Raw genomic sequence first — 16,006 nt, 5'->3', positions numbered from 1 at the left:
GAAAACATCACGTCACTACTAAAAGCACATTTATACAGCAGTGCACAAAAGTGAATCTGCTAAGATCCCCACGCTAAGTATGAAACACACTGTTGACTCCTAACTCCCCATTACAGTCCCCTTAGTTATCATAGCCATAAACCTTCGATCAACTGTGCTGATCACGGCAGGAAGTGCCATGGCACTGCATGTAGGGATAACAAGTCCCACACTCTGGCCACAGAGTCCTTGCAGCCCTTCTGCGTCATGTGACCTGGTATTTAAAACTAGCATGTCCTCCCCTTCCTCCCTGACCTTTTCTAAATCAGATTAGGATAAAGTCCTTCCCCCTAACAAGAACATTTGCAGATTTTCCTATCCTCACCCAAGATCTAGATGCCCAACTCTGTATATGGAGAAGAAAATTCAAATCCTTTCTTATAAAATTTCTATACAAAAGCTTGATCATTATTCCAATTTATAGACTCTGGGAAGCAAAGTGAAAAGCTTTTGAGAGCAACAAGTAACACATAAGAGTTCCATGGGGAGCAGGTCCCTCCAAGGGCAGAGGTTTTTCAGTCTCTTAACTGCAGCAACAAACCATCACTAAGTTACGCATACAAATACTGGCTAATGTAAATTTACTACAGGACTTAAAAATAAGCATTACAGCACTCCTATTGCATCTACTTCTCACTTTTTTCTCCTCATCCTATTTGAGTTATGTGATAAACCGTAATTATGAAGGTACAGTTGGGACTCATCACATTTACTGAGTTAACATATGGCATTATAACATAGCTGACGATATAATCAAATTAAGACATTAGTTTTGTCAACATTTGTTATCACCGAGAACATCAATGCGGTTTTCTCCGATGCACGCTGAAGTTCATAAGCTCCACTGTCTGGTTTCTTGAGCTATTTCTGTAGCATTCTAGAGTTGGTGAGACTAACCCACATGCTGGGGAAAGACAGCAGAACTTGACTTGAAATGTTTTCCTCAAACCTGTGCAGAAGAGAAAGAAAATGCCAGTGCAGGTGACTCTTGCCTAGCCTTTCAGGAATATCACATCGTCAAGAGCATCTGGGTCTTCTGCCTCCAGTGCAGAAGAGATCCTGAGTAAAGTGGTATTAGTCTTGTTCAAACCTACCCCAGTAAAGCTACAGCAGTCTCTGATACTTCCAATGAAAACAGTGATTTCCATCTTCAAAATTCACTTTATATATTTGCAGAAAAAATACATTGGTCTTTGAGCAGTGTGATACAACATAAGAGGACAGCATCAAACATTCCTACCAAACTTTGTACTCAGTATTCTTTCATACTATATAAGAGGCTAGAACTGTGTTTTGGGCAGCCAAAATGGACTCATGAGACAGTCTATAATAAGATCTTGCTGCTTCTGATGCCATTCGTCTAAAAGACTATGGTGAAGTCTTCCAGGCTGAGGTCTGAATATATCTGAGCAAATACCAGGGGCATGCACAGACAAAGCATGTCAAGCCTCTAATACCGGTCCATAAAGTAGTAAATCTATTTCTTCTATCAGTCATTCCATAAGCTCCAACAGCCAGGCTCTGCGTCTAAATATTTGAAAAGCGTCAATGAACAACGCAAAAAACTACCATGATTCCTTAGCGTGGAATTTAAAGATTTCATAGTTTGCTTCTTTTAAAAAGCTAAAAGGCTCCTTAAACTAAAAGATCATGTTTCTCCTCCCTTTGAGAGATTAGACCCGTTTTGGAGATGAATCAAGACAATAAACATAAGTCATAAAAAACCTAATTCCTAAAAAAACAGCCTCATTTGCTGTAGAAGTTACGAAAAAAAGCAGAAGTTTGCAAGAGAGGATTCTCTCAAGGTTAAGGCAATTGAATGCTGCAGTGCAGAATTTGACTGCAGCCTGGTCTTTACCACGGAGCTGCTAGTAATGCTAGGCAAGTCATTTAAACTAATCCTTACACACAAAAATCACTAATTCTGCACTCATTTTCTAGGCGCCTCTCTGAGGCTGTAAACTGAGAGCTCCAGTTTACAGAAGCGCTGAATGCTCATGCTGCTTTTCAAAGCAACTGCAGCTCCGCTACGAAGATGAACTACATCATTCCATGTATTCTGACAGACCAGCTCGCACAACTCTCAAGCTGAACATCTAACATTACCGAAGACCTGTCACTGTGCCTCAGCTCTCCGTCTATATGGGGAGAATGCCATCCACTTATGTCACAAAGGAGCTGCAAAGATTGAATTTGTTATTGTTTAAGCACGTAGCTACTATATTCTGAGCAGCAGTGCAAAGCTCTCGTTTTCAGAATAATGCTGGAGTGACAAGCCATGCCCCAAGAAAACTGAAGAGCCATTTCTCACTAAGAAAGCAACATCTATGCACTTACCTGCGACAGCTGCACACAAAGTGTTGCAAGAGTCCTGCAGAAAAATGTTTCATGACGTATATGCAACAAGAAGCTCAGTTCAGGTTGAACAGACAACATCTTTTTTAGTGTTTTCTAATTTTTAAATAGTTAACTTTGCAACCTCTAAGTTTTCTTAATGCTGTTTGATGTATATAATACAGATACGCTTGTTTCTCTGACTAAAAAGAGAATGAATTAAGCATCAAACAAGGTATTGACTATGAACAGGTCCCAGAGCCTACCAAATACGCAGTTGTCCGACACAGAACACACCTGCATTGCAGATAACAGACTGCAGAAAGGAACAAAAGTAGAAAATTTTTCTGTAAAGCTTTTACACTGATATATAATTTGAACAGCCATAAAGAAGGGTTTTTTAATTAGTAATATTTATTAAATAATCTCATTTTAAAAGTAACATGAAGTACATCTAGGCAATTACATGTATTTGCACGTAACCAATGCTAAGTTAAAGATTCACAGTCCAATTCTTAGCAGGTAACCAGAAGAAAAAAACATTATGTAATTTCCACTTGTGATATACAGTCACTCAGAGACACAGACCAGATATTCTTCTGCTAGCTTATGTTAGCATTTCCATTACAAAATCCCATTTGGAGGTTCCCATACCCTTCCTCAGAAGTATTTCTGAACAGAACAGAGTTAGAACTTTCCGAGTGTTTACTTAATATCTTAAGGATGCGTCTTCTCTGGGATAAGTCTTGATAGTAGGTCTCTATAGCCAAATTTTTTTTCCTGACTGAGGAAAAGGAGCTCATTTTTAAAGCTCAAAATTACAATATTGAGACAATTCACCACCCTCAAATAAACACTGCAAAGTCACATAAATACCATTACACAGTTTTTATCTTTCCTTCCTTTTTGAAGCATGATGCATTGATGCTGCCTGTCACATCATTGATCTTTGAGCTAATTAATCTTTGAAATTGCATCAAACTGTAATAGGCCCAAGGAGATCCTGTATTCAAACAGGATGTACTGAGAAGTGTCAAATTAAAACTCAACAGCATGGACTATTAAACAAAATCTCCTACCATATCTTTAACTGTCTTGTACCTGCACAAGTATAAATAGAGAGAACAACGCAGCCTGCAGCTATAACCACTTACGCTATAAGCTCACCAAGTCTTACAAGTTTAGTAATGCTCAGTAGTGTTAAGGATTCAATAGGTGGCATCCTCTGCTGGGAATCAGCACTACTCCAACACATAGCGGTTAAAAAAATCAATTATAAAGCAGCAGTATTAGAATATGCTGGTTCTAGAGTGGCAGCATTTTGACTGGCACACCACACCAAAAAACATGCAAACACCCTGGCACTTACAAAAGTTATTTTTTAAGGAAAAAAAATACACTTTAATACTGCAATATAAGGCTTCACTTCAATTAATAGTGCCTTGGTTTCCTGGCCATCATTTCAGCTAGATACAGAGCTCCTCTTCAACGCCTGTACTAAGCAGTTACATAACCCTCCTTTATACACAAGACTTACTTTAGTCTTATCAGGATCACCTTCCCTGCCATGCACAAGTAACGGGGTGAATATCATCATATTATCAGAGAGTGGACAGGCTTTGAGCTTTGTGGTTTGTTTGCAAAATGAGACTTTGTGAAACATCTCTCAGCATGATTCACCGAGCCACAAGGAGACGAGATTAGCCTACTCTGCATGCAGAATGAATGACTTAGTTGCAGGTATACCCCAAGTCCTCCGCACTTTCAGCATTGGCATCTCTGCACCAAATAGTTCTCCCATAGAAAACCAAGAGCAATAAAATACTGTCCAATATATTCCAGAATCATAGCATTTTACCAATACTCATCCTCCTGTCATGAAGCAAAATAATCTGGAGAAGGTCTAGAAAATTGTGAACTTCAGCTATCTAAGATGCATAATTATGCAGATCCTGCACTCTGCCACAGAAGAGGGTGCATTTCACCTACACGTAAAGTGAAACCTATTTTTGCACTCTGTATTCAAAGTGGACTCACAAGGTTTTAAAACCTAAGTGATGCTTAGACAGAGAAGGCTATGTAATTGAAAAGGATGCTAGACAGAGAAGGCTATGTAATTGAAAAGGATTTAGGATTTTCACATGTGGTGAAAAGGACTTTTTGGGTGTTTAACAAGGGTACAAGCACAAGCCCAAAAAAATCTGTTTAGATAAAATCCCCCTAAACTTCTGAATTGTAAATATTTAATGCCAGAAAAAAAGTTGCTTCCAGTAACTGAAGTATTATTGCATAATTTCACTGAGGAATGAACTGAAGTATTATTAATGTTTTCATAACAACCAAACTTGCTCATATCCAAATAATGCTCAGATAATCTAAATAGTAAAACTCTAATGTAGCTGGATATGTATTAGCAGTGCCTGTCATTATAAGATCTGTCCGGCAGTTCAACACCTGCAAAATGGTAAGGTACCAATATTGATAAGTAAAGGATTTGAGCTGCACTGATAGAGTTAGATTGGTTTACAAGGCTTCTGTTTCTACAGCCTTGGCAGCTCAGGTTCTCTAATGAATTTTTAACACGTCAATTAATATGTTTATAGAAAGCAATGTCAGCTTTACCTAATACACAAGAAAAATCACAGTTGCATGCAGAATGTACAACATATGCGTGAAGATTATACACTATTCCATTTCAGAGATCAAAAAGAAGCATTGCAGGCAATCTGATGAAAAAAACTCATTTAGAAAGGAAACACACAATTAAACTGGGAAAATTAATGGGCATGATTCATCAACTCTGGAAATCTGTTAGCTCACCTTCATGGAATATAATGTATTGCAGGGCATAGGAAAAAGGCATTTTTTGCGAACAAAAGTAAGATCCTGAACTCCTGTCATTAAAAGTCACATTATTCCAAAAAAATTATCAAATATTTTGTGATTCTGTAATTTGTTAACATATTACTTACGTCATGAATTAAGTGGTATTTACTTAATAACATTCACTTCCATTGTATGCAGCATTAGACTATCTGCTACTGTTCTGTAGCACTTTTTCTAACAACATAGAATGCAGTTAAATGACTGGATTGTGCAGATATAATTTTTGCCTTAACTCCCCTCAGACAGCTCTGTGCATTATGCAAAAATCAGAGAACAGATTAATTTTATGAAAAATATTTCTTAAAATCCTTAGAATACTCAAATTTCTAGCACTTTTAAAATGTTTTGTTTTAAAAACATTTTCAGTTGTTAAGTAAATAAAAAACAAACTTACAACAGTGAGATTAATCACGCTCTGTGGAGCTGCAATAAAAAAGGATCAAGAGAAATTCCACCTTTCAAGACACTGTACATTTTGCACTCGTGGACAAAGAAAAGAAGGAAAGTTGCCCTTCAACCAATATTAGACTTACACCTGCAAAGTAAGGCAAGTAGAGCTTCTGGCAAAACTCAGCCAATATATGATACTAGGATCGCACAGGAGAGTGAAGTTACTGTAATTCCTTCAGCCCTCTGTGCATTCTGACAGCCCGCTGAGAACATCAGCCTGGGAATAGGAGACGGAGGTCCAGTCTACAGATTCAAGTAAATTTCTGTTTTGGAAACTGAGCTATTACGTCACTTAACGTCTGCCTCTACCTTCACTGCATCAGAGGCAATACAGAATCGCATATGATAAGAAATACATGCTTGTATGCTGATAGGTGACATTAGTACTATCATTTTCTGAATGAAACAAAAATCACAGAGCTAAAACACTCATCTCCTATAAGCTCATATTCAAGGAATTTCAATGGTTTTAAGGAGTATCACAAAGTGGTGAACAACAGAATTTCGTAACGCATGCTATTCAGACTGCAAAGTCATGTTTTCTCCCTACTAACTACAGATGACCTAATCTTTGTGAGGTGCTTCAGTACACTAGAGAAAACCCTGCACTGAAGCGCTGTACATCCTGTCACAGACTGACACACGTTTCAGGATTCGGGACTCTCACAGCTGCAGCATATGTTCATTTTAAAAATAACACTAATGTCTCATGTCAGAACTTCTCAAACTTTTAGAGTAGATATTCTCAAACCACAGGCCTCTGTGATAACCTGAAGAGCAAAGACTATAATGATGGTTAAGCATCTGCTATGTTTCACACACCAATCCTCACTGCTGTTTGAAGTCTAAGGACTTCAAAAGCTAATTAACTAACAAGCCTACACTCCTCCAAAAGATTATCTTCCTCAACGCCTTTTTGTATTTTTATACCATCTTATCCCCGCACAACTCTACTCAAGGAGAAGGACATCCTCTCACTTAAAAGTTAGCAGAACAAATCCAGAAGTACCCTAAGCAGATGCAAACAGCGAAGAATGATTAGTTCAGAGAGATTTGGGTCAGCGTAGAGACATTTGTCTATCCGGTAACAGAAAGCCCTGTGTGGACAGGAACACAGCAATGATGGACAGCTCCAGCTATTACATAAAGAGGCAAGACGACAAAAAAATCTCTTGACATCATCAAGATTTTATTAGTACTTTCAAGTTTAACATTAGATATTCATCAGGAAAAAGCACAGAAACTGGGTCACTTAATGACGATACCGGCAAGAGGATTGTTTCCTTTCTAATTTCTTACCACTTCATGGATTATTTAATCAAACAGCAGAGAAAAGTTAACAACATAACCAACTACACAACTATTGATTTTATTTCTGTCTTCAGGGGTCTGCCTAACAAGAATCACATAAATCCCTGCTCATTGGAAAAGGTGCAAGCTACAGAAAAAGCTGTTGTTGGTGCGACTCAGGGAGACTAAACATCAGAAGGGCTAGAACAAGATTTGCAGCCGTGGCGGAACATCTCAGCAACCAAAACACAGAAACAAGAAAAAACACGTCCCCCTTCCCTCCTCTCCAAGCAATCTACTGACCTTGGGGGCTAGAAAGCGCAGCAAGATTACTCATCTGGAAAAGGAGGAGCAGCATAACTAATTCAACCCCCTCGAGCTCCAGAAAACCCTTCCAGCATCAGCTCTACGCTGCACAGAGACCTTTTTCTCTGTTTCAACAGCCCCTTTTCAGAATTGAAGTGAGGGGGGGCCGTCATCCACTAGCGAGCAGAACTGTCGCTGCCGTACAAGGCAGAAGCTCCAAAAAGCATATCCACCCTGCCTTTGGCAACCTAGACTTCCTTCCCACCAACGCTGCCATTGCATCTCATTTTATGCCTGCAGTAGCAACAGATCGTACACAACCATACGGACGTGTCCTCATGAACTTTTCTAAAAAGGTTTTTACACTACCGTTTCCTATCACGTTTCATTCACTCAGATACTAAAAGCTTGTAGGTTCTTCACGACAACAGATGACTTGTTTTGCTTCTCTTTTTTATTGTTTGTGAAATAAATCACCGAAGCAGCAGCAAAGAGAATGGGAAATTTCCTTCTTCTCCCTCTCCCCTAAGTAGTAGTTAGCTGTGGTTAAGTGTTCACTTTGAAGATTTATTTAAACTTTTGAGTGCCCATAAATTTAGAAGCACAATACTTTTCTGGTGTTCAAACGTTTCCATTTTCAGATTTTTCCATTCAAATTTGACAATAAAGACTCGGTGTCTGGAATATTTGAAGCCTATCAACAGAACACTAGTTCGTTTAACAATCTTTCAGAAAAGCCAACAGAAAACAAATATGAGCAATCACACAGGCACAAATATTCTCACAGTAATTCCTCTGAAATAAGAAGAATTTTCAGGTTTGCACCTGCAAAAAACACAACCATGCACCCACCTCTCCCTTACATGCTCTGAAACATAACGTTTCCAGGACTCAAAGTTTAACATTTTAAGCATGCCACCACCATCTAGGGGCTTGCAGGGAAGAAGCCGGTGATGCCAAGCACTTACACCCACGACGGGTAACTAGCTCAAGGATGATTCCTCGATGTAGGTTAATTCCTCCATTGCCTTAGAAATTTACCTTTCCCAAAGTCTCCGTGATCAACAAACTGGGAAAGCCAAGCTATGCCCGTGCAACTATTAAAAATAATAATAAAAGTCACTCGGTATGCAGGCAAAAAAGCTGCGTCTGGCCTCGAAGCGCACAAAAAAGCCTCGTACCTTTCCGCGATAAGAAAAACCCCTGAAAGAAAGAAAGACCCTGACCTATTTAGCGGAGCGCGTTATATTCTCCAGAAACACGTTTACGGCCGCGAGAGACGCTTGGGGAAACACCAAAACAAACAAACAACAAAACCCGGGCAGGTCGGAGGAAACCCGGGCAGGGGGACGGGACCCGCCGCCGCCGCCGCCGTTACCTGCGGCCCCGCTCCGCGCCCTGCTCCGCTCCGCTCCGCTCCGCCAAAGTTTGCGGGGCCGGCCGGCCGGCCGGGCGGGGCGGGCTGGGCTGGGCTGGCCCCGGCGGCCCCGCTCCGCCCCCGCCGCCGGTGCGGGCTGCGGCGGCGCCCCGCTCGCCCCGACTCCAGCCTCACCCTCCGCCGCGCCGTGACATTGAGCAAGGTCCCCGCCGGGCACCTGCCGCGCCCCGCGGCGCCGCCCGCCCGCCCCTTACCTCCGCCGCCGCCGCCGCCGGCAGGCAGCGCGCCTCCTGCCCGACCCCGCCGAGCGCGTCCCAACTCCGCCGGACCCCCCCGCCGCCGCCGCCCCGGCGCATGCGTCCGGCCCCCGCCCGGCAGCGCGACCCCCACCCCGCTGCCGCCGCCGCCGCCGCCGCCGCCGCCGCGGGCTCAGGTGGGAGCGCGCGCGAGGGCCGGGGTCCCCCGCCGCCGCGGCGCCTGCGCGCTGCCGCGGGGGGGGGGCCGCTGGCACCTGTGGGCGGAGGCGGAGCCGCCACCGCCCCTGCCGCCCGCCGCCTCAGCGGCCTCGCGGCAGCGGGGGTGAAGGGTCCCGGCCGGGCCGTTGGTCAGCGGCAGCCGCGGGCGCGGCCTCAGGAGTTCGGTGTACGCGGTTTCGCCCAGGTGCGAGCCGCGGAGAGCGACGGGCGAGAGCCCGGCCATGGAGGTGGCTCAGGGCTTGGGCCACGAGAGGGGAAGGAAGGGTCCGCTGAGGGTCCTCCCGGGCTCCGCGCCTCTCTGCGCCCTTGGCAGAGACGGAGGTGGCGGGTCGCGGTGGCGGCAGCCTTGTCTGGGGCCTCGCGTGCCGCAGGGCCACAGCCGTGTGCCAGAAGCAACGGCTTTCGAAAACTCCTGCAGCAACACTGGGTCTCCTGCTCTCCCCGGCCCCCTTCAGTGTCAGGTCACTGGGCTTTCGTGTTTGTCCCCCTAAATTCAAACAGATCGCTAGTGAGACCCCTGGACTTGGGACGCCCGCCTGCGAGTTACGAAAAACATAGCGTTAGGAGTAACTGTTGTCTTGTAGCTTGCACAAAATTAAATCCTTGCTCAGCTTTAAAACAGTGTACTTCATATAAAAGTTTTAATATTATAAATGACAAAAACATAAATAAACACAAATTTAGGTGTAAACCTTCTAACAGTATCCCCTTTTATAATATTTCAGGTATTGTCTCGTGCAGAATGTGGCGCCAGTGATGGGGAAGTCCTGCAATGCTTTGTTTGGTCCTGTGCAGAAAGGAAAACAGAAACATCTAACATTGATTGGATAAAACCTTCTTGCTCTATTTTAATTTCAGCTTTTGGAGAGCGGTAATACTAATACCATCAAGAATTGCATCACATGTTGTTTACAGTTTTATGTTCAACAAGTTCTCTTACAATTCAGGACAAGACATTTTTCAGACTTTGAATTAATCATCCCATTAAAACATAAAAACTAAGGTAAAAAGCCCTTGTGGTGCTTTACATAACACAAGTTTCTTGCCAAAAGAGGTCTGAAATCTAAAGCAGCACCAAGTTTTTTTGAACGATTTGCTGGTGGCTCCTACGGAAAGAAAGAGACACTAAAAACAGGACACAAACAGTTTCTTTTCAGACGGTCTGAGTCCATGCATCCATGCAGCATTCTTGCAACGTGTAGTGGCAGAGGAGATGACACCTTAGGCACAATCCACTACAGCAACTAGAAACACGAGACCCATGGCAGAGTGTGCCAGTGAATACAAAACATTCAGTAACATAGTACACAAAAAAGATCCATGCTGGCAGGATTTTGGATAAACCAGTCACTAAACTGATTATCTTGAAAAGGAACATCCCACGTGTGCTCCCACATTAGCAATATCCCATACTTTTATATTTGGTTATCTTTTAGTTCTACATTTTAGTTCCTTTTGAGACAAACTCGCTGTAATCTAGAACAACAGTCTTCAAAATACGTTCAGAAGTCTCCAAATAGCTATCATGAGTGGAAAAATAAGTTTTCTCTTCATATCTAGCTGTTAAGTCCCATTATACAGAACTAAGAATATTATGTTCATGCAATATTATTTTTCTATGTCAGCAGCTGTTATAGCTGCCATAGAGATGCTATTCCATCTCAGATTGAAAGAAAGTGGTCTACTATGACCATGCATCATAGTGTCTGTTAAGATGAAAACGTTTAAGAACCCCTGTGAATACTGCAACGTTCTTCAGAACAAACGTATTTGTGTTTAGCAGGCTTACGAATTACTTTTTATAAAAAAATAACACTTCAGTGAATGCTAACCGTCAACTACCTACAGAGAGATAGAATGGCAGACAGATAATTCTGTATGGTCTTGAACAGCTTATGTGAAGATATCTTGGATCTATCTTTGAAAGAACTGTTCTCATCCTAAACACCAGCATTTAAGCTGTAACTCTAAACATCTTTATAAAGCATTTCATTCAAGTCTTCCACTGTGTAGCCCACCATTCTTGACTCCAGCACCCCATCAAGTGCCGCGTAGATCAGATAGAAGATGGGATAGGTGATAAGGATGAAGAATTTTGAATGCCCTGTGATCTGTGTTATTGAAGTGTCATGTCAAAAGCTGAAAGCACACTAGAGTTTATGAAATTACGGAATTGTACAACTAATATTTCCTAGGAGTTGTAGAATATCAAAACAACTATGAAAGTGTCATGAGCAACAAGAACACCCTTTAACCTGGAAAAAATTAGGGGGAGATAACTGATCTGTAAGCTCAGAGAAACCTCACAGAAGGGAATGGTGCTGCATGCTGTATTTCCATTGAAAAACTGCATAAACCAAATTAAGAATAAAAATAGGTGAGGGAAAGGGAGATAGGAGCCTATCCTGAATAAAATCAAAATATATAGAATAGGAAGGAGACATGCTGAATGGCATGAACTAGAATCGCATTTTATCATTTTAATTTCTGTTTTTTGTAATTAAGAACTTAAAATTCTGCTTTGCTAAAATAAACATTTATAGTTTTCATTTTTTACGACATCTGGCATGGAGAATAGAGTTAATCTGATGTGAACACATGCCTGTAACCCCAAATCAGTCTGGGACATCCCAAGTGCTGGGAAATATTTCCTGCCAAACTGAATGGTTAATATTAAAGACTGTCACCATTTTGTACAAGGTTACAGAAAGTAGTTATGACTGGCAGGCTTAGAGCAACCCTCACAGACATGGTTTATCCTGTAAGAGATCTAGTGCAAGAAATCTAAGAGTATATTTTCTCTTTCCTCCAGAAAACGAGGAAATTGCTGAGTTATCTATGCTGATCCATTTCAAATGTCAAAGGCCTACTACTTACTTTGAGTAAGTCCTCCTTTACTCCACTGTGGAAGAAAGAATGTTGTATTTTTCATGAGAATTAAGGCTCAAGAATTTCTGATGACCATCCATTTTGAAAACAAGCTGTCTTTTTTTTTTTTTTTTTTGCAGTCCACGTGAAATGTGAAATTAGTGTCCTAATTCTCTGTATGGGCATTTGCCTCTTTGTTCATCTCACGAGGCCAATAATGAAAGGAGCAACAACAAAAATAAATACTTCCCAGGCACATTCCACAAGTCTGTCTCTGTGGAAATAAACAGAAGTGTTTCCAATGCTCCTTTTCACTGCCTTTCCCAGTAACTTAGTAAACATTACCCTTTGTGAGAAGTGTTTCAGTAAAAAGAGTTGAGAATTCAAAAGGCTGCTTCAGATGAGGGAGAGCAGATGTAGAAACAGAGAATGCAGGTGGAGTTAGTATTTCCCCTCCATTAAGTACTGATTCTTTTTATAACAGGTGAAATTTTTAAATGATTACCTTGAAGGCTCTTATTTCCCAGGGTAATTGGCCTAGATTCTCTAAACTCATATTCTTGGTGATTTTAACTGAATTTTGGATGCCTTTTCTGTTTACTTTGCACTCTACTCTTTTCAAAGTGATAATAGCCTAGTTGCAATACTACAATCAGTGCTTCTCTCACCTCTTTCTTGTACAGGTGAAGAAAAACTTTATGGAGAGGTGTTTGCTTTTCACTTTGAAATTGTTGCATCACATCTTGTATGCCCTTTTTTATTACTTGTTTATGTACACGTTTTCCGTATCAGTCTTGACATCCTTTCCAGCTCAGTATACTGGATTATTATTATACTTAATACATACTCCTTGCCTTGGTTCTTCACTGAAGGCCAACAGGTTATATGTGTACCTCTGTTAAACAACCTACATGCCATGTATTGGTATATGTAATTAACTAGTAAATAACACGATGGGAATTTGAAATCAGCATTGTCTTCCCTTATTTGCTTTAGTTTTGCATTTTTAACGTAATATGAGTATGTTAATTACTTGTGTTTGAGACTTTCATCCAAATTTTTTACTTGTTGGACACAATGAATTTACTAACTGTTTGTATGGTCATCATATGCCTTTAGCTGTTATACTAGTTTTAAAACATCCAACACACAATATTCTAGACTATGGCAAGAAGAGAAAAAACATTGCAATGATTTTCTCAAGCTTCTTTTTTAAAACTTTTTTTTGTAATTTATCTCTTTCATGAAGAGTTCCCCTCATCTCTGATCATTTCCCCTCAGTCTTCAAAATTAATGTCTGATACTGAGTTTTATTAAAATTCAGCTAAAAATATACCCACTGATATTACTGCATGGAAGAAATACTGTGAAGAAACTCCTATGTGATTACTGAAGTATGATCTTCCATGCCTGTATCTAGGTGGTTGTCCCTAATCAAACTGAGCTCTTCCTGGTATTTTCTCACAACATTTCTTCAAAACACTAAAGAGTTTTCCCTATTGGCCTGCAGTTCTGTGTTTATCTCTTGATTTTTTCAATGAAGTTCTTTCTGTCATTTCTCAATTCTCTCAAGTCGCTTCTGGAACTTTTTTTTTTTTTTCAAGTTTTTTGAAAGTTCCTTGTTTTCCATACTCAATTTAAAATTCACAGCTGTAAGAATGTCTGCAGTTTTGGTTCCTTTAAGGGAATCTGACATTTTATAACCAGTTATCTTATGATTGTACATTTTCTAGCTTCCCTGTTACAGCCTCTGGGGAAACAATCCCTGATTTAGTCAGATACCCATCTGCCTCCTCAGTAAAAACAGACAAAGCAACTACTTAGCCACCCTGCTACTTCATAACCAATCCATCTTTATTTTTTTAAGTAGGGCAATGATTTATTTTATTGCTGTTTTTTATCTTGCATTTGTATTTGATGGAAACCTTGTTATGTGTTTCTGCAATTTGCTATTACTCTTTACTGCTCTGTTTTTTTTATTTTTCCCAGTAACTTCCAACTTCTTGACGTTTTAAAAATATGTGTAAATGTCCCATTTCTTAACTGCTCAGAGAGAGAGATCCCTTTTTCATAACTGAATCTGCTAGCTATAGCTAGGATTCACACTAGCTGATGAATTTATCTGGGGGGGGGGGTCTGCCTGCAAATTATCTGTATTATTCAAAATTATTCGGTAAGCTGTTTATATGAAAATACTTTAGTCCACGAATTATCTGAAAACTATTCAATCTTGGGTAGCTATGCTGTTCATACCGTGTCACTCAGTTCCCATGATACCGTTCCTATTTCCTTGATTACGTGTTAAGTGAAGTTACTTGGATTTAGACTGTAAGCTGTTTGCTACAAGGAATTCTCTTCATTATTTGCCTATACAGTGCTTAGAAAACTACATCTATGAGCCATGATTAGAGTTGTATGTGCATATTCAATATGCATAGTAAATAACAAACACTTGTCAAGATAGTTAAATTAATGCTTCTTCACAAATCTAGTTTCACTTGTATATTCACAATTCTTTTCAGAAATCACTTGTGAATAAATGTTTTACACCAAGTAAAACAGTATTAAATATGGCAAATCAGGAATAAATATTTTATTCTAATGAAATATTTGCATCTGTCCTTTATTGCTTTCCCAGCTATGCTTAATATTTTTATCTTCTTGCAGGATCTTGTTCTTTTGAGAAACTGAAGCGGAAAATAGTGATCTAAACAAAAATATATGACATATTACTAAGCATCTGAAAAGCAGATAAACCCTTCCTTTCAGTAACAATCTGTCCTAAGAAGGAGGGCTCACTAATACATACTAAGACTATTCAATGTTATCTTGCCCCCCCGAGAGTATCAGCTTCCCAGACAACATGGAGGCCTGTTTCTCTGCATAACGGTTTTTACAATGAATGCTGGAAACACTAGAGATTTCATAATTTAGAAAATAAATCATTCCAGTAATGAATAGGGAAAATCTTTGCAGAAGAGGGTTGGATGTTTTAAATTCTAATTCAGTTCAGAGAACACCATAATTCATAGACAGGGAAGAACTGGATAAAGACAGTACATTAGTAAATATGATTTAAGAAGTTGGAAACTGGCAAAAGGAACATCAGAAAGCCGCCTGGTAAAGTATCCAGGTAGGCCAGCCAGATGGCATGCTATTTGTTTTCACTACTTCATTTAACATGGAAACAAATTGTTCTTCAGCTGAAAAACAAAACCAATTAGAATATTTCTTTCCCTCAGTATTCCTAAAGCAGCGTCCATTAAAAATCACCAGGGACTTACAGATATGAACAAGACAGTTTCTCTTTTGGAGTGCAGGTGAAAGATCACAGTCACCTCCTGAGTTCCCATCTGTTTTTAAAATAATACTATCGGCACAGCAGACAAGCAGAAAATTGGGAATCGTCAGAAGAGTAGGACAAGGAACTTTAATTCATTTTTTATTTGGTGTCACTGAGTCAAAACCAAGAATGATATACGTATGCTCATTTATTGGAGAATTTTCTATTAATGTAAACAGTGCAACAAAATATGATTCTGAGAAAACCTAAATTGAAAAGGTTGTTCTTCAGTTAAAGGCCAGTCTTGTCTCTAAGAGACCTCCCACTCTGAGGACAGACGACAAGACAAGCATGTGTAGCATATCTTTGCTCCTTTATATAACTACTAAGGGAAAGACTGTGAGACACAAAATCCAGTGTAAATGCTAGTGTTCAGATCATGTAGGAAACTAGTCTTCTTCTATCTTGTGCTGTGGATTGAAAAGGGTACCACAGATAAGAATAATCTTTTATTCTTTGCATAGCCAAAGCTTTCCTTGGAAGAGTTGGTCTGGGGTAAAATGAAAAGTGTGCTGGTGAGAGACAGACTGTTTACTACAGCTTCAGTACCTAAACAATGAGACTAAAAGAAAGCATTGTAAAAATGCTTTGTGAGCCTTGACTGCAAGTACTTGAATTAACACTGTTCAAGTATGA

At 40.3% G+C, this 16,006-nt stretch overlaps 1 protein-coding gene across 3 annotated transcripts in view; it reads right to left on the bottom strand.

The window, feature by feature from the left end:
• ZNF385B (zinc finger protein 385B) overlaps positions 1-9,026 on the bottom strand; it is a 176,825-nt gene extending 167,799 nt beyond the window's left edge. Inside the window, exon 1 of one of the 3 annotated variants that reach the window (XM_068948393.1) lies at positions 8,938-9,026. Coding sequence is in view for 1 of the 3 variants with exons in the window: in XM_068948392.1 (XP_068804493.1) it covers positions 7,303-7,357 (55 nt within the window). In the remaining 2 variants the exon portion in view is untranslated. Of the gene's footprint in view, positions 1-7,302; positions 7,434-8,683; positions 8,734-8,937 lie in introns of those variants that run through there. The other 2 variants (XM_068948396.1, XM_068948392.1) reach the window with 2 other exon arrangements.
• Positions 9,027-16,006: the final 6,980 nt, after the last annotated feature.

This window comes from Struthio camelus, chromosome 6 (genome assembly GCF_040807025.1).
Source record: "Struthio camelus isolate bStrCam1 chromosome 6, bStrCam1.hap1, whole genome shotgun sequence".
Taxonomy (NCBI): Eukaryota; Metazoa; Chordata; class Aves; order Struthioniformes; family Struthionidae; genus Struthio; species Struthio camelus.
The sequence above is the reverse complement of the archived record's forward strand: the minus strand, read 5'-3'. Positions and strand labels throughout refer to the sequence as shown.